This window comes from Ascaphus truei, unplaced genomic scaffold (assembly GCF_040206685.1).
Source record: "Ascaphus truei isolate aAscTru1 unplaced genomic scaffold, aAscTru1.hap1 HAP1_SCAFFOLD_1696, whole genome shotgun sequence".
Classification (NCBI taxonomy): domain Eukaryota; kingdom Metazoa; phylum Chordata; class Amphibia; order Anura; family Ascaphidae; genus Ascaphus; species Ascaphus truei.
Genome location: NW_027454591.1, coordinates 15,088 through 35,000, shown reverse-complemented (window position 1 = coordinate 35,000; position 19,913 = coordinate 15,088). Strand labels below are relative to the sequence as shown.

Here is a 19,913-nt window from a genome sequence, read left to right as displayed (position 1 = left end):
ACGTACACACACGTATACACACACACGTAGACACACGTATACACACAGGCACACGTTGACACACGTATACACGCAGGCACATGTAGATACGCATGCACACGCAGACACACGCAGACACACGTAGACACGCACACACACGTAGACACGCACACACACGTAGACACACGTAGACACGCAGACACACGTAGACACGCAGACACACGTAGACACGCAGACACACGTAGGCACACACACGTACACACACGTAGACACACACACACACGCACGTAGACACACACGTAGACACACACACACGCACGTAGACACACACGTAGACACACACACACGCACGTAGACACACACACACGCACGTAGACACACACACGTACACGCAGACACGTACACACACACACATGTACACGTATACTCACACACATGTACACGTACACACACACACATGGAGTCATACACACACACATGTACACATACACACACACACGTATACACACACACACACACACGTATACATACACATCATGTATACACACACACATGTATACACACATGTGTATACACACACACATGTATACACACACATGTATTCACACACATGTATACACACACATGTATACACACACAAATGTACACACACACAAACGTAGACATACACACACACACATGTATACATACACACACTTATACACACACACACACACACACACATACAATGTATACACACAAACATGTATACACACACACAAACATGTATACACACATGTATACACACACACACGTGTGTATACACACACACACACACTATCCCCAGCACCACCACATCAGCTCACCGGTATCCCATGCCCCCCCAGCACACTGGCATTCTCGGCTCCCCACCATTCCCAGCCTCCATCAACACCATTAGCACATTCGCACCTCCCCCATCGGCACACCCACATCCGCACCCCCACATCAGCAACAAACCCTCCCAAATCAGCACACCGATACAATCACCATCAGTACAGCCACAGCAGCAGTACCACCGCACACCACCATGGGCCGCGCGGACCACTCCCCACCCAAATGCCACCCCCACACCACAAACATCCCGGGCAACGCCGGGGCTCTCAGCTAGTATATATATATATATATATATATATATATATATATATATATATATATATATATATATATATATATATATATATATATCCCATCTGGGTCACAAAAAGCTGATGTTTTGTAACTCAAAGCAAATATTTCTTAATTAAAAATTTAATTATATGAATGTCCTGCCTTTCATTATGTAAAAATGTCACTGCCCTGTTATAATTGTGCAGGATACTATCTTCATCTATTTTTTTTTTAGGGGTGGAGTGGCTCAGTGAGTAAGGACACTGACTGGCACTGAGTTTATCAAGCAGGGGAACCTGGTTCAATTCCCAGTGTTGGCTCCTTGTTACCTTGGGCAAGTCACTTTATCACCCTGTGCCTCAGGCACCAAAAACATAGATTGTAAGCTCCACGGGATAGGGACCTGCAAAATGTCTCTCTAAAGCGCTACGTAAAACTAGCAGCACTATACAAGAACATGCTATTATTATTATTTATTATTATTTATTATTATTAGTGCAAAGAAATGGACTGTGCTAGGTGTACAGATTTCATTGTATGTACTAAAAAAATAAATGGTTCCTGCGTCAAAATTATTCGCAAAGTTTCATTTGGCATAAATCCTAAAAAGACGGTTTAAAAATGTTTGATGCAGCATGGATGTTTTATTATACAGGTTAACAAAATATTTTATTTTCACAATCTGGCTATTATCAAATGTATATTTTGTGCATCTTATAATATATCAATCTGAAAGTTGTGGGGTTGTAGATGTGGCCAATCAGATTGCTCCGTATCCCTGCCCCGCCCGCACGCCTCTCATTGGCCTGCGTGGCTCTATGGCTCTGACGTCACCCAACTGCCACTCTCTTCTCCTCCTCACCCAACTGCCACACACACGCACAAGCACCCGGCCACTGTCCTCTTCACCCAGCTCACCTCCCCACCCTAACCCTCCCCCACCCATCACCCCCCCAGCTCACCTCCCCGCCGGCACCCCCTATCCCCCGCACCACCAGGCTCCACCGCTCCCTTCTGTCCCGCTCACCCCCTGCGGCCTCCTCCTTCACACAGCCGCTTCTCGGTGAGGGTCGGCCAGTATGGAGCAGCTCGGGCCCGCCGCTGGCCTCTGGTTCCTCTGTCCGGCTCTGCTCCCGCTGCATGGCCGCTGTTCCCGCCGCACTCTCAGCTCCTCCTCCTGCCTCTGCCAGTGTACGTTGCGGATGGCGGCGGCGGAGGAGGGTGGGGGGTACAGCGCCCGAGAAAGCCGCCGCTGAGCGCTTCACGGGACTGCGGGGTGGCGGTGCCTGCGCCCGAGAAAGCCGCCGCTGAGCGCCGCGTGGGGGGGCGGGGCCTGCGCTCGAGAAAGCCGCCGATTAGCGCCGCGTGGAGGGGCAGGGCCTGCGCCCGAGAAAGCCGCCGCTGAGCGCCGCACGGGACTGAGACCTCTTGTGTGTGTGTCTCTCACTGTTTGTGTGTGTGTGTCTCACTGTGTGTGTGTGTCTCTCACTGTTTGTGTGTGTGTGTGACACTGTGTGTGTGTGTGTGTCTCACTGTAAGTGTGTGACACTGTGTGTGTGTCTGACAGTGTGTGTGACACTGTGTGTGATACTATGTGTGTGTGACACTGTGTTCCCCCCCTCCTGTCCACTGTCCCCACCCCCCCTCCTGTCCACTGTCCCCACCCCCTCCTGTCCACTGTCCCCACCCCCCATCCTGTCTACTGTCCCCACCCCCCCTCCTTTCCACTGTCCCCACCCCCCCTCCTGTCCACTGTCGTCGCCCCCCTCCTATCCACTGCCCCCCCCTTCCTGTCCACTGTCCCTCCCTCCCTCGGGGGGGTGGAGGGGGAACGGAGAAAGAGGGGGAGCACAGAAATAGGGGGAGACGTGGGAGCGGGAAATTTAACTCACGGGCAACGCCGGGTATATCAGCTAGTATTATAATATTACAGTAATTGAAATTGCCCAACACAAGTTAGAAATAAAAAAAATATACACCATTCTGTTTTCTTTTCAATTGTATGAACCAATCAATTCAATGTGTCAGCAATAATTTAAAACAACCATTTATGATGCATGTTTATGAAGGTTTTTAGCACTGACATTTTGAAGGAGCAATTCATGCAATATCCTGTGTTTCTTTTAAATAAATCAATTTGTAGTATTAGATAATACTTAGTGCATTTTTTCTTTTAATCAACTCTTCATGCCAATGAATTTTAATATACTGAGCATCCTATGTAGTGGTGGATTTTTGTCATGGAAATGCATCATCACGTGACATTGCGGCGTCATTTTGCGCTGCGACGCTGCAGAAGGAGGAGGGCGGCAAAAAGTTAAGTGCCTAAGGCGGGCAACATTTAAAATCCGCCACTGATACTACTGTATGATTTCTATAGCAGCCGTTAGCCCACCTCCCCAGAAGTGCAAGATATTTGCAACACGTTCCTGTTTGTGATAATTTGTTGCCAATGTTCCCAGCAGTTTGAGCTGCAAACTGTAACAATAGATAATGTTACCTTAGTAATATAAGAATGCATTGTAGCTGCTGATTTACACCTGAAGGATTGGTTTGAAACTGAAAGGGAGCCATTACTGAACCCTGGGAAGCAGGATCTTTGCTGATCGATTAAGGGAGAACCAATCGATCGGCAGCTTCGGTAAATTCGTTTTCAATAAAGGTAATCAAAGGCTGTATATATTAAAACAACCTTTTTATTTATTTATTTTTTAAGTGCCGCTTGGACTGCCTGTTGAAATGTTAAGTTAGTACATAGGCCCCAATGAGCTCTGATGACAAGTTTTACTGTTCCAATTGTAATGCTTTGTTTTACAGATAGAAAACCCCAGGTACTTGCGAGAGAAACCTATCCCACTGTCTCTGGTAGGTGTTACATTCCCTTACACATGCCAAACAACTGCTGCCTTATGATACTTTGCAATACAGGCATACCCCGCATTAACGTAAGCAATGGGACCGGAGCATGTATGTAAAGTGAAAATGTACTTAGTGAAGCACTACCTTTTTCCACTTATCGATGCATGTACTGTACGGCAATCATCATATATGTGCATAACTGATGTAAATAACGCATTTGTAACAGGCCCTATAGTCTCCCCGCTTGTGCACAGCTTCGGTGCAGGTAGGGAGTTCAACTTTGCTGTTCAGAACGTGCTGACAGGCGCATGCGTGAGCTGGCGTTTGACTATTGGGCGATATGTACTTACTCGCGAGTGTACTTAAAGTGAGTGTCCTTAAAGCGGGGTATGCCTGTACCTTCCACTTGAAACTGACTCTTAATGTTACGGCTTTCAGCACAGGGGGCTTAAATCAGTCCCAGCTTCAGCACAGGGGGGCTTAATCAGTCCCAGCTTCAGCACAGGTGGCTCAATCAGTCCCAGCTTCAGCACAGGTGGCTCAATCAGTCCCAGCTTCAGCACAGGTGGCTCAATCAGTGACTCAGTCTTCAACTGAGCCACTGATTGAGCCACTTGTGCTGAATTTATTTATTTATAAAAAATGTTTTACCAGGAAGTAATACATTGAGAGTTACCTCCCTTTTTCAAGTATGCCCTGGGCACAGAGAAGCAGGGACATCCAAAAACCCTGGGCTGTTGGTGGCCCTTGAGGACTGGGAGTTGCCCACCCATGATTGAACCTAATTGTTCTCCTTCAACAGGTATCTCCTCGAATAGGCCTGGGAAAAAGCGGCACTCTTCGTGATGAGCAGGCGTTATTCCGCTTGCATGAAAAAGAGGTAGGTCGGTGAGCACATTTATTCATCTGTCAGTTATGATCGCCAAAAGGGATCGATTTTAATTGGACTGTTATTAGACTAATCTCACACTCTTGTTGCAGACATTTTGGACCTATGACAATATTATAGAGTTACTGTCCCCGGCAGCATTTTGTTCTATCTTTTAAAATAGTCCCAGGTGATATTTGGTCTAGGGCATTTGGTCACAGCCGTTTAGCTGCCACTCGCCTCGCCGTACTGACATGTCTCCGTTGCTCGCTTCGCCGCCAAGGTAAATCCCTAACATATCCTTTACCCTAAAAGCCCTAATCTTATCCCCTAATACTAATGTTTCCTCCTACCCTAAAAACCTAGAACCTTTTAACCCTAATCCCTTTACACCTAACCACTAAAACCCCTTCAATGAATTTAACTTACTGGCGAAGCGGCCGGCAGCATAGGGTCCCTCGGCGACCAAACACCAGTGGAGATTTGGTCACGGCGAGACGGCCACGACCTTGTGTCCCAATTTGGGTGAAATTTCTATGCTCCTATTTGCCGCGGAGAAGGGGAAAGCTGTCGGGATGCACATACCTATATTGTGTGACTCAGTATTCATAATGTGTTTTTATATTATGAGCGCTTCTAATAGGGTTTTTTTCTATATACATTTAATTGGAAATAACGTCCCTATGGGACTCCAAAGCGCTTCAGAATGACCATACTGTATAGCCAGGTACGCACCTACACAGGCACAGTCTCTGCTTCCACGTGGTTCTAATCTGTTTGGCGCCCGAGGCAGAGGGAGACTAGGTGATTTGCCTAAGGTCACAAGGAGCTGACAGGGATTTAAACCAGGTTCAAGCATTTAAGAGTCAGTGTCATTATTTTCTGAGCCAGTGCCTTTACTCACTGAGCCACTTCTGCAGCCTGCGGGCCATGTAACACCTTGTCAGACATTAGTTGCCGTTTGTGATCCGATTAATAATTTATATGTTTCATAATTTCTACAGCAAAATGATGTCAGATTTAGACGTTTGTATTTCTACTTTATTCTAAATTAGGTCATTTATTTATAATACAGCTTATAAATGTCCTTTACAGCAATCTGTACAAAACCTCAACATGTGCTGTAATAACTGATATTGCACAAACATCACATTAAAGTTGCCAAAGTAATTATTTTATTTAACGTATCACATGACAATTTTAGAGCACCCCATGCTGTGTTTCCAATATATTACATAGTTACATAGTAGATGAAGTAAAAAAAAAACAAAAAAAAAAAACACGTCCATCAAGTTCACCCTAGGTTAAAGCTGCAGTTAAAGCTCCCGTTTTTAATTTTTTTAGGGTTTTTTTTTTTTACTTCAATAGTTTCATGTGGGCAATCTCTACTTACCTAAAGAACTGCATAGCTGCCGGTCAATTCGTTCTCCGTCTATTGATCGGCATCGTTTGGCGACATCTTTAAATATGGGGAATGTAAATGGTTGCTATAGCAACAAGCATGCTTTTAAAAATAGAATACAAGAAAATTGGTCTTTCAAAGTTGTTTTTTTTAAAACAGAAAATGCTAAAAGTATTTTTTCTTACTACAGAACTGATTTATTAAAAAAAACACACATGCAGGATATTGCTTGAACTGCTGCTTTAAATTTAGACGCCAGATTCTTATCCTATATTGCTATTTACAAGATTTTGATAAAGTGGAAGACAAACACAAAACCCCCCAGCGAAACATTATCCAATATTGCTGGATTACATAAACCTGTTATGCTTAAGGCTGCGTCCCTGCTGGCGCTGAGCGCGCTGTGCTTGTCGAGGTTCCTCTTCCAATGTGAATTCTGACGTCCCCGCTCACGCACGGGCATGTATGCTCTCCCAAGCTTGGTGCTTGGGGAGACAAAAATAATTGAGATTGAAGCGTGCTCGGCTGAGGTAAGTGCACACAGAAAACAGCCACACAAACGCACACATTACACACACAAATAGCCCCTATCTATGCCGGCCGCTCCCGCTTGCAAATTTAGACAGGACACCCTGCGCTCATGCTTTGAGAGTTGGTGACGTCACCAACTCTCAAGCATGAGCGCGGTCAGCGCCAGCGGGGAATCAGCCTAAGGCCTCGGCCAGGGTTCCTGCTGGCGTACTGAGGTGCGCTGAGGATCAGGGAAAGCTGGTACTTTCCCTGGCCTTAGACAGCGCGCCATCCGGGGGCGTGTCGGACGGGCCAGTGACGTCACGAAGCTGGTTCGCCCTCATTGGGCGAACCGCTCACGAGACCGGCCCTGCGCTCCGGCGAGCGCTGAAATGTATAATTCTGCTAAGTCCTACGCGTCCGCACGCTTTCGGAAACGTAGGCGAGCCCCTACTAAAGCCGCTCTCATTGCGGCTGTAGGGGCTCACAGGTAAGTACAAGCGCGCCTCAGCACGCGCTGACCATGCCCGAGGCCTAAGACTTCAAGGAATTTGGCAATTTCAAGGTGTCATGTTCCCTGACCCCAAACACAGGGCATTTTAGATCTCATTCTGCCCACACCATGGCATTTTTAAGGGTCTGGATCATTGACACATTTTACTTTGTAAACATGGGTCATCTAAAACTTGGGACGGATTTGATCTCCTCTGTTGGGACGGATTTAATCTCCTCTTTTGACTCAGGTTAGTGAGACGTCTTTGTACGCCCTCTCGCTCTTTTCTCTGTTCACCTTACTCACCCTTCCGACAGGCTAGATGGAAGAAGTAGCTCAGTGGACATCCCATTGTCAACTCTCCTTGTGACCTTGGGCAAGTCACTTTATCCCCCTATGCCTCAGAAGTCAAAATCCGATTGTACACTCTACAGGGCAGGGACTCGTGCCAGCAAAGTACTATGTACACTGCCAGCACTATATAATAAAATATGATTATTATTGACATTCCCCTCCCGTGCTCATAAGCATGATGACGAGTTTAAGGAAGGGAATTACATTAGGTTGTTTATAATATGTGTTTGTGAGCTAAGTGGAATTTCCCATTTAAGTATGATGTTATCACATGTCAAACTTTGAAGTTAAATGCTTCAAATGTGTACGATTGTACGTCTCGGTATGTGCTTGTACTGCTCGTAACTGGCCTATTAGATTCACCTCAATGCCATTATTGTCTCAGACACCGTTTACAAAAAGGAATTTGTCTTCGGTGCTTCTGATATTGAAGTACTCTTCTTTTTGCCACTTTAAAGGGTTGAAATCCGTTCCGCTGAGTTCTGAAATACCTTGAACATGACTTTGATGCTGTTCTATCTCTTTTTGACCCGACGGTAGCTTCTTTTCGTGCCCATGACGTTTGTGGTTACTGGTTTTTCCATTAATTATTCCTCTTGACTTTGTCGCCAGATTTTTCTTATTACAGAAACCGTATTATAGTGAAATCATTAAAGGGAAACAACGTCTTTTGATGTTTCTGTCTTTCATATACAATCAGATGTTTGCCTTCACATGATGACATTAAGGCCAGTGGGTCATGATGCAGCCATATGTGCATTTTGAAAATGCATGAAACCAACCCAGGGCCGTGTCCTAGAAATACCACTTTGAGAATGTCTTGTGGTATTGAATGTTGACTTGCTAGCATTTTCATCTTCCATTAAAGTGCTTATTGTGTGGCAAGTTCTGCAGAGTTATTTGGTGTAGATGAGTTGTAAACATCCTGTAAGAACAGACTTGCTGACCATAAAACAGTTTAATTTTCCAATGCTACGGTATGAGGAATCTTGTGATGTTAGAAACCATTATGTTCTGCGCAATAATAAAATGGTGTGTGTGTGTGCATGGTCATCTGAGTGCGTATGTGTATATATGTGTGTGTATATATGTGTGTGTATATGTGTATGTATAGAGAGAGAATAAAATCTGTGTTATCCGGCATTCTACCAAGCGGCTTTAGTATCCGGAATTTCTCATGTATCCCAATACAAATCTTTAATGCAGTGTCCGGAATCCATCCCGAAGCTATCTGGCATCTCCAGGTTGTGCTGAGTATTTGTGAGTGCAGTTAGATGTTTTCAACAGTATTACAGTAGTATTAGAACTTTTTTGGCCTGTTTTCTACTTTATACGTTCTAATGTACAGTATTGTAATTCTTTGAAAATTTGTACTACAGGTGTGGCAGGGTATAACTGTCCAGCACCTCTCGTGTCCAGCACATGCCGAATAACAAAGCTTTTAGCGTGCGTGTGTATCTATGTGTGTGTATATGTATATATATATATATGAAAAAAAAGGAAAGAAAAAGAAACAGGCGCACACCTAGTGCATTACCATAATAAAAATTGTATTAAAGGAACATAAAATCTGTAAAATGCCCACTCGCTCACGAAACGCGTAGGGCGTGGTTAGATTGCGTGGTTAGATTGCGGCCGCCATTTGCCCACGAAAACTGTTGCTGCTTGCAGTCAGATTTTGGCTCTTGTGTGTGTTCTACGGCCGTCTTACAACTATCCAAAGGACTTTCAAAGCACTGCTCCCTTGAGGGACCTCTCTCGCTGAACACTGAATGCGAGGTGTTCCGTTTCCGGTTTTGGCTGCACGAAGGAGGGTCACGTGACGACGCCACTAACCTGAGTTGGACGCTGATGATCGAGCTGTTGGCACATGAGAGCCTATCTCATACATGCTATTGATTGCTGTACTTTTGTGAGTGGGCATTTTACAGATTTTATGTTCCTTTAATACAATTTTATTATGGTAATGCACTAGGTGTGCGCCTGTTTCTTTTTCTTTCCTTTTTTTCAGATATGATTAGGGACTGGTGATCCCTTTGAAGCGGGCTGCAGGAACAGGAACATGTTGGATGATTTTTATCTAGTGCCTTAATATTGCCATTGCCTCCATTGGCTTCACCCTGTTAGTATTACTCCCGGTGGTAATTTTGGGAATACAGTATGAGAGACTTTGAGAGACTTTGACTGCCTCCCTGCCGGTTCCCTCGCTGCTGTGGAGACTGTGACGTCATCACGCAGTATCCCGTGACGGAGCGACAACGTGGCACGCCGAGTGTACCCTTGCAGAGCTGAGGTCTCACCCCCGTACAGTGGATCTGCTCGCTGAGCTACACGAGCTGCACCAGACAGCTTGGAAGCGCGAGCGGTCCCACCAAGCACCAATACCTGCAACGGAGCGTGGTTGCTGTAAAGGGAAATCCCCTTGTGAGCGATGTACTGCGGGATGAGGGGTTTTGGACATTAATCCTGCTCCTCAACCAACGTAGCGCCCCCGCGGAGAGAAGCAAGCTCCAGACTCTTCTGACAACAGTTGCTGAGTGGTAACTTGTGTGAAACACACTAAATGCACCTATTCCACTGTTTTGATGTACGCAGATTTATTACCCTGTAATTACTAATATATAGCATTACTTGCTTCACTATTTGGCGTTGTGCGCTGTTTCTTTTGTTTCCATTTCTTAGAGTGTGGGGGGTGCTGAGCCACCCCCTGTGTTTATAGCAGCAGACGCCTCTACAAATACACGGTTATGTGATATAATTTCTTCATATATACACCCTCACTGTGGTTATTGTGATTTATTTCTTGGTCACTTATTTATGTGGTTTAGTCACTGCACTATATTTATATTCTAAATTTTGGGTTAGATAGTAGCGCACAGTATTTTCTCTGCTTGTATGTGGGGCCTGCGAGGACATTGCGTGTATGTGGGGCCTGCGGGGGACATTGCTTGTATGTGGGGCCTGCGGGGGACATTGCGTGTATGTGGGGGCTGCGGGGGACATTGCTTGTATGTGGGGCCTGCGGGGGACATTGCTTGTATGTGGGGGCTGCGGGGGACATTGCTTGTATGTGGGGGCTGCGGGGGACATTGCTTGTATGTGGGGGCTGTGGGGGACATTGCTTGTATGTGGGGGCTGCGGGGGACATTGATTGTATGTGGGGGGATGGAAACGATGGGAAATGTGGCCGCGCTGGATCCAGCAGCCAACTTTGCTTGCATTGACCGCCCCCCCCACATCCATGGGGACGGAAGTCAGAGCCCCTGGCAGCAAGCAGGGATCGGGGGCGCGTCAGACCAATCAGGGAGAGGAATTATTTATTAAATTTTTTTTTTTAATTTTTTTGGCGCGAGCAGGGGAAATTAATAGAGCCGCAGCACGGCTCGCCAGCGGCCTAAATCCACTCGCCACGGGCGTGTGGTTATTATTATTTGTCGAACACTGTGTGTACAGTATATATATATTTTTATGTATATATATATTTATTTATATGTATGTACTGTATATATGTATATTTATTTGTGTGTGTGTGTGTGTGTGTATATATATATTTTTATATATATATATATATATATATATATATATATATATATATATATATATGCAAATATATATGCAAATATAGCTGTATGCTCATCTGCATGTCTTAGGCAGGTCTGCAACCCCGCCTTTCCCCATTATCACCCAGCATACAGCACTTCCACTGCAGCAAGGGATTCTGGGAAATGACATGCAAATGAGCACACAGTGTCACTTTTTGCCTCAATAACCATTTTTAACATGGTTCCCTATAGGCTTAAGCTTGCTGCATGGTCACAGCTTTGAGCACAGCCAGGGTTAAGGTGCATACCCAGAAAACCACCCACAGACAGCTTTTTTTTGTTTTGAAAATTCTTTTATTATGCAGCGAATCTTTACAACAAGATTATAACAGTACATAAATCATTTTCCAAACAAAAAAAAAACCACGACGTTAACAACGGCGCAGTGCATATCCCACACAACTCACATACATTTTTATTAATGGTTTCCCCAAAAGTAAAAAAACTGTGACGAACACGGCGGTGCAGTGCATTTATACATATGACATGACACCACAGACATGACATATCATACACACATTATCTCTAACTTTATTGCACATAAAAACATTTGGGGCGGGGGAGTAAGGGGGGGGTGGGGAGGGGGGTGTTTAGTCCTCCTCCTCAGGGCCGTCAAAGATGGAATAGTCCTTGAGCAGGCTGTGGAGCAGCCTGCGACAGTCCTGTACCGACATCCTCTTCCCCTTGATCAAACGTTCCCTGGCGAATAGTAAAACGTCCTTGAAACAGCACATTAGACGCCAACCGGCTTCGATTGCGTCCTCTGTGTGTGTTCCTGTGAAAAGTCCGTGGAACACCGAGTAGTACGTGACGCACTTCCTCGGTATACAGTCCTTTAAGTCAGTGTCCAGCGCGCGCAGCAAGGCCTGCGCAAAGGGGCAGTTCCAGAAGAGGTGTTTGATGCTTTCCTCCACTGGGTTGCACCTGGGGCAGTGCCTCACGAGGCTGAGTTTACTCTGGTACTTGTCCGCATTCACAGGGAGTCCCCCGTGTATGGCCTGCCAAGCAATGTCTTTGTGTTTTTCATTAGTCTTTTCGATGCCACATTCCTCCACACCGTTCCAAAGGTGTTGGGGTGGAGACCTGGGACCGATTCCATGATGTCTTTAGCCCTGATCATTTTGTAGATGACCTTGGGCTTCCACAGGTCTGGTTTTACTCCCTCCAGATTGTTCTGCCTCACAAACTTCTTCACGTCCTTGTAGAACCAGGGCGTGCGCCAGCTGTAAGGGATGGAGCTGTCCCACTTGTCCCACCCCAGTGCTCTCCAGAGCGGCAGGAGTAGGAGGCGGGACATGGAGTAGCCAGAGGAGTCTTTGTCGCAGTCTCTCAGGGTGATCCGCACGCAGTTGCTTACAAAGAAGGCGCGCAGCATAGTGGGGATGTCGGGGATTCCTCTACCCCCCTTGTGCGGCTCTTTGTACATCACCTCGCGCTTTCCCCTCTCAAACTTGGCCCCCCATACAAAGCGGAACACTGCCATGGAGATCTCCTGGCAGGTTCTGGTCGAAGGCGGGTATGCCTGGGCCACGTACTGCAGGACAGGGAGGATCTCGTTCAGCAGTACCAGCTTTTTCCCCTCAATGGTGAGGGGTCTGAGGCGCCACAATCCGATCTTCTGCTTCACCCTCTTCAGCCTCTCGTTCCAGCTCTTCAGGGCAGCGGCCTCGCTCCCCACACCAAACCAGACTCCAAGGATTTGAATGAGGCCTGCTCTGATGGGGAAGGGGAGGGGGTCGGCAGTCAGGTTCCAAAGCCCAAATAGCTTGGTCTCTGACTTCCCGCAGTTGACTTTTGCTCCTGAAGCTTTCCCGAAATCCTCGCACGTCTGGACAAGCGTCTTCACCGACCGGCTATCTGCGCAGAAGATGGTGACGTCATCCATGTAGAGCGAGCACTTCACTTCGCGTCTCTGGGGTCCTGGCACGCCGATCCCTCTGATCTCTGCGTCTCGTCTGATGCACTGGGCGAAGAGCTCTATACAACAGACAAAAAGGAGAGGTGAAAGAGGGCAGCCCTGCCTAACCCCTGAGAGGACAGGGAAGGGGTTAGTCTTCCATCCGTTCACGATCGCCACACTGCAAATGTCAAGGTACATCAGGTTAACATAAGAACAGAACATCTCCCCCATCCCATACTCACGCAGCACCCTGCCCATGAAATCATGGGAGACATGGTCGAAGGCCTTTCTCCTGATCAAGGGTGACCAGGGCCGCGTGTACACGGCGGTCTTTGATGTAGTGGACTGCGTCTCTGATTAGGGCGAGACTGTCTGCAATCCTGCGTCCGGGGATGCCGCACGTCTGGTCTGGGTGGATGATCTGGCTGATGACCTTCTTCAGTCTGTTCGCTAGGACTTTTGCTAGGATCTTGTAGTCCGCGTTCAGGAGCGAGATGGGATGCCAGTTCTTGAGGTCGCACCTCTCCCCCTTCCGTTTGTACAAGAGCGTCAGCATTCCTTCCCTCAGTGTTGGGGGCATCCTACCTTCTGCTTCCAGTTCCCTGTAAAGCTCGAGCAGGTCCGGGCCGATCAGGTCCCACAGCTTCGTGTATAACTCAGCTGGGATACCATCTCCGCCCGGCGTCCTACCCGGATTTGGTTGCAGCGTGGAGCTCCTCCAACGTCAGGGGGGCGTTCATAGCTGCTTTTCCTGCCGGGTCGATGGTGTTTGTAATCCCTGACAGGAATTTGTCAGCCTGGTCTCGGTCTGATGCTTTTGGGGAGTAGAGGTCTTCATAGAAATCTTTCACGACTCCCATGACTTCCTCCTTCCCCTGCTGCACGTTGCCATCTTTGTCTCGCAGCTCCCTCAGGGGCATGTGGGCAGAGTGGAGTTTCTTGAAGAAGAAGGCATTGCATTTCTCCCCCCTCTCAAGGTTCTCCACCTTGGAACGGAAGATGATTCGTCTGGATTCCTCCTCAAAGTGCTTTTGCAGGCTCTCCTTGGTTTCCTCCAGGTCGTCATCCACGTTCCATCCGCAGCGTTTGAGGTCATGCAGGGACTGCAGCTTGCGCTGCAGGCCCTCGAACTCCCCCTTCCTTTCACACGCCAGGCGTCTGCCCTTTGCCTGCAGGAAGCAGCGGATCCTTATCTTCGTGAATTCCCACCACTCTGCAGTGCTGGGGAAACAGGCCTTTTCTTCTTTCCATGCTGTGTATGCTGTTCTCAGCTCATCCATGATCTCCTCCCTTTCCAGCAGTGCGCATTTCAGCTTCCAGGATCCTGGCCCTGGGGGGAAACCTCCTCCCAGGCGCCCCTGGAGATGAATGGCTCTGTGGTCAGAGAAATGTACTGCGACCATGGAGTGCTGTCTGTGCTGTACCTGCTTGGTGGTGAACAGGAAGTCAATCCGAGAACGCACGGAACCATTTGGGTGGCACCAAGAGTAGTTTGCGGCACCTGCTCCCATAGATCCCACTGCGTCCTTCAGGGATGCCTCCCCAATCATCACCATGAGTAGCCTGGATGTCACATCTATCTTTGCTGATTTGCTGGGGGGCACGCGCCCCCCCACCTCAATCGTGCAGTTGAAATCCCCACCCATCACCACTGCCCTGGAGGTTGCAAGCCAAGGGCGAAGGTGCTGGAAAAGTTCCAAGCGCTCATTTCTCCGGGGGGCGGCGTACACATTGATGAGCCTAATCGGCTCCCCTGCCCACGAACCGTCTACGACCAGTAGTCTGCCGCAGACGAGTTCATGGACAGAATCAACAGTGAAACATCCCCCCCGGATCAAAATGGCTACACCCGCGTTCCTGCACCCGTTCCCCCCAGACCAGTAGGAGGGGCCGTGAGACCACTGCCCGCTCAGGTGCCTGTAGGATCGAGAAAAAGGTAAGGCACATTCCTGTAGCATATACACATCACATTTCTGTAAAGAAAGGAATGTTAGTACTCTGGCACGTCTCATCCGCTCTCCTATGCTCCTTACGTTAATGGAGAAAATGTTAAAAGACGCCATTAGTTTGGGGATAAAGGGTTGGACAGACATGCAGTGATACTAGTTACCATCCTCGCTGGCGTGGGTGGTCTTGTTGATCTCCTCGCACAGCTGGACTAGCAGATCCATGGTTTGCCCAAGGTTGTCATGGAGGAGGAGGGTCTCTGCTGCCTCTTGCCCCTCTCTTATGAGCTCTTCCACGGTCACCAGTGTCTCGCTAGGTGGCTGTTCTAAAATGGCCGCCTGCTCCTCTGGAATGGCTGCCTCCTGCATCTCTGCTTCCTCCTCCTCCAGGTCGCTTTCAAGGTCACTGTCAGCATCGCTGGAAGTGGGTGAGTCGCCGATTTGCATTTGGGCTCTCTTCTGCTCCAGCCCCTGGTGCGGGCTTTCCGTCTCAGGGGCTCTCCTCTTTATTCCCTGCTTCTCCGTTCCGGTCTGGGCTATGGGGGCAGTATCTGTAGCAAGGGAGGAAGAGGGAGGGGGTGCAACAGCCTCGGGGCTGGGGAGAGGTGTTACAGAGGGAGGGGCTGCAGCCTCATGGAGCGTGGGGGGGCTGCAGTGGAGGGTTGGGAGGAGGGGGCAAGGGGTGGTGGGTGGGCGGGGCGGGTGGGGGTTGCAGCAGCAGTGGGTGTGGGAGGCCCTCAGGAGCCGCAGCGGGCGCTGCTTGGGTGGCCTCCTTTTCCCTTTGCTCCTTCTGATACTTACCCCCTTGTGCCTTTACGGGTTGGTTTGCAGGGGGCTTCTTGGCTGCCTTCTGGGTTGCTGTCAGGGGCGCGCCCGGTGTTGCGCCTTTCGCCGCGGCCTCTGCGTAGCTCCTGACCCTCAGCTGGCAGTCCCGGAACATGTGGGTTGTCTCTCCGTACAGGTCGCAGGTTTTCTGGCGGGGACAATCCTTTGTTTCGTGTCCAGTGTTCTTGCAGTTTCTGCAGGCTTTCAGGGTGCACTGTTTCCACTGATGCCCCAGGTTCCCGCAATTACCGCAGGTCTGGGGCTGGTCAGGGTAAAAGATCCTCCCTGAGCTGCCCGCAAGTGAAAAACTGGGAGGGAGGTGGTGCAGCCGATCTGCCGCTTCTGGATTTGGCCACAAGCGAACTACCATGCTCCACTTTCCCACCCAGTACCCCAACTTGTCTTTGATCCTGCTCGGCTCCTTCACCACGGTGCAAGGGCGCCGCAGAAAGGTAGCAATATCCTTTCCAGGGATATGGGGGTTCCTCACCGTCACAGTGATCCTCTTCTCGTCCCTCTGGATAGGGCAGTTCACGTCGAACTCTGAGAAGGGGACCTCCTGTTTCAGGGTCTGGAAAGCCTCCCAGTACCTCCTGCAGGCTCCCGCCGTGGCGAAGGTGACGAAAAACAGGCCACCCCTGAGGTCCTGGATGCTCAGGATCTCGTCCAGAGTAAAGCCTGCTTTGCTCACCAGCTCCTTGGCAAAGGTCTCAGCGTCCAATAGAGGGCGCTGTCCGTCGACCTCCCTCAGCTGCATCACCACCGTCTGCCTCATCCAGGGTTCCAGGCGGGGGATCCTCCTGTTGCTGCTGCTCCCAGCTCCAGGGTTGGAGCTGGGGCCGCCGCTGCTGGTGCTGGCAGTGGGGGTGAGGCCGCTGGGGGTGGCAACGTCGCCTGAGCCGCTGGAGTTGGTTGCCGCTGGGCCTCCTCCGTCCGTCTCCTGGCTGCTGGGGACCGTCTCCGGGGGTGCCGTGTGCTTCTCCTTCTTCGTCTTCTTCTTCTCCTTGTGCAGGGTGGTCCCGGCGGGCTCCATGGCAACCTCCATCCTCTTGATCTTAGCCAAAAACCCACCCACAGACAGCTGTTTCGACCTTGATGGGTCTCATCAGTGTGGGGTTGATTTTACTGGGAATGCAAGAGAGGCTATGGGATAGGCTAAACCATAATACTGAGTTAAGTTATGGTGAGTAAAAAAAGTGACAAAAACCCTCCACAGGAAAGCAAATATGCAAATATAGCTTTATAAAAAAATGGTTATTGAGGCAAAAAGTGACACTGTGTGCTCATTTGCATGTCATTTCCCAGAAGGACTTGCTGCAGTGGAAGTGATGTATGCTGGGTGATAATGGGAAAAGGCGGGGTGCAGACCTGCCTAAGACATGCAGATGAGCATACAGCTATATTTGCTTTCCTGTGGAGGGTTTTTGTCACTTTTTTTACTCACCATAACTTAACTCAGTATTATGTTTTATATATATATATATATATATATATATATATATATATATATATATATTTTATTGATTTTTTTTTGCATTTTCCAAAGCAATTGGTTACATAACCATTTTTCTTTTGGATTTGTTTTTTTTAATCGGCAGTGGCTGTTGGCCATTTTAATCCATCTCCCCAGTTTTTTTTTTCCCATGTGTTGCGTGGTATTTCCAGAATAAAATCTTCAAAGTTAGGAAATCAAAGAGTACCAAAAAAATAAAACTGGGAGCACACAATAGGAAAAGGAATTCCTGCCTGTAGGGTTTACGATCCAAGTGTATAATTATATTCCATGATTATAGCTGTGCTTTTAACAGTTAGACAGTATATAGGGAATTTGTGTTCTGAATTGTTGATATACTGTTTGGAGTTAATCAAGGTTTGAAGCCATAATTTGAAAAACTATTCAACATATTACATTCCAAAATAAATATAAAAATGGCAGAGATGCAGTTTCATGGCTCAGTGATTTGTACTTTGCGGAATTCCCAGGGTAACAATGTGGCATTCTGGGGCTACCGTATTGAGTGGTCGGACTACAGGATACATGAAGCTACTGTTCTTAATTAATATTAAAAAAAAAAGCTAACTACTGTTTATTCTTTGAAGTTATTAACCATAGATTTCTTAATACTGAATCCTCCCAGGCCATGACATTCCCCACATCCTGCTCCTTGGTTCTCCGTTTGAAAAATGATTGAGTTTGCGAAAGGTACCTTTGAAGTGGTTATCTGTTTGGACTCAGGCATACTCCAAATGTTTAAACCCCGATGAATTTCTTGAAGAAATATGCACATCAGCTGTCCTGCTCATTCTTCTTTAGACATGGGAGATATGGATAGGATTGAATTTAGGAAGGATTTTTAAATCCCGGTCAAAAGGCCTACTGTTCTTGTTTGGGTTTTGTGACGTCACCCTGAGCTAATGAGAAATCTATTCAGACTGGTGTCTTCCATAGTTCAAGTAATCTCATAAACGAGCAGTCGGTAATGTAACTCCCACTTCTTCCCATCAGTAATGCTATCATAAAACAGTGCTGCTCTGGGGCACTGGTCTTGTTTCTGGGGCTTCAAGGTTTGAGACACAAAGCACATGGGGAGAGGGGGTTGATGAGTAATTATTTGATGCTACTTGCTGTAGCTCTGAAAATAATCTGCAACCATATTTCCATGTTGCAGCTAAGAGTCGCTGGCATTATGAATTCAATTATACGTTTGGCCTTTTGAATGCCATCAGGGCGTCAAGAACTCATTTCTGGCACTCACGGGGTTAAATCTGCAATCTTTCCATAAAGATATATTTTTCAATTGCTATGACTTAACTTTTATTTTAATTTTTCATTGTGATCAAGAACTTTGTTGGGAAATGATGCAGTCACGAGGACAAATTAATGTCAAATGTGATTTATTTATGTGAAGTGGGACTTATTCGTTAAAGCAGCAAAAGGTGAAATCATATTTATTTTTTAATAAATCAATTCTGTAGTATTAGATAATCCTCCCCATCCCCAACTCATAAGTCCATTTTTAATTAGTTTTAAAGCACCCTTTGATTTCTGTAGCAGGTTTATCCCACCTCCCCAGCAGTGCAAGATATTTGCAACACTTTCCTGTTTGTGATCATTTGTTGCCAATGTTCCCAGCAGTTTCAGCTGCAAACTGTAACAATAGATAATGTTACCTTAGAAATAGAAGAATACGGGGGGCGTGGCCAGCAGCCGAACTGGGAAGCAGCACAGCCAGAGAGCTCCGTGCGGCTCCAGTTTAAAAACAACAAAATACCCCGTAAAACCAACTAAAAAGCGGCGAAAAAGTGCCACACGAGCGGGGGAGACTCACCCGCACCCCGTGAGGCCCCGTGGCGGCAGACCGAGCAAGCAACAAGCACTCGGGAGAGCCGGAGTCCCGGAGCCCCTGCAGCCGAGATTTCCAAGATGGCCGCCGGACGGAACTGAAGGAGCCCTGCAGGAGCTCCCACCGCTGGAAATAGAACAGCCAGCCGACAGCGCTCCCCACGAGTCCCCACGAAGCAGGGAAACCAAGATGGCCGCCGGATCGGAAGCTTAGGCTGACCCGCGGCACGCTGCAGAACCGGAGGTGGAGGGGAGGCGTGCAGGACAGACGGAGAGACAATCAGGCTCAGCCGGAGCTGGGGAAGGGTAAGGAGGGATAGACAGTTGGGGGACAACGGAGCCCTGCTGCACAGAAGCTCCCAGAGACACCCTGCCATTAGAGCACAGCAGGGTTCAACAAAAACAGTGCAGAAGGAGTGGGTGCCCCCTCTCCCCCCCTGGTCAGAAATACAATTACAAAGTGGACCTTCACCCTCCCCCTCACACCCAGAGCCATAATTACAGCCCCCCCCCCCCCCCCCAAAAAAAACAAAAAAAAAAACTGAGGTTGCCAATCTCTAACAGCTGCCAGAGTCTGCCGTCCGAGACCCACGGGCTTAATCAACAGCCCAACCCCATCCTGGCACAAAACTTCCTGGCAGCACAACCTGCAAAATCGCCCAAAACAACAACACTCTAAAATGGCTGCCACAAATATATGAGTG

The 19,913-nt window shown here is 48.0% G+C and overlaps 1 protein-coding gene across 6 annotated transcripts in view; it reads left to right on the top strand.

Moving 5' to 3' along the window:
• The window catches only part of LOC142476748 (centrosomal protein of 112 kDa-like), a 69,013-nt gene that overhangs the window by 34,758 nt on the left and 14,342 nt on the right, over positions 1–19,913 (top strand). For 2 of the 6 annotated variants that reach the window (XM_075581905.1, XM_075581911.1), the window contains 2 exons: positions 3,925–3,972; positions 4,769–4,846. The exons of 1 other annotated variant lie outside the window; for it this stretch is intronic. In XM_075581905.1, the coding sequence (XP_075438020.1) occupies positions 3,925–3,972; positions 4,769–4,846 (126 nt within the window). Of the gene's footprint in view, positions 1–3,924; positions 3,973–4,768; positions 4,847–8,051; positions 8,482–9,604; positions 10,464–19,913 lie in introns of those variants that run through there. 3 more of the 6 variants (XM_075581908.1, XM_075581910.1, XM_075581906.1) reach the window with 3 other exon arrangements.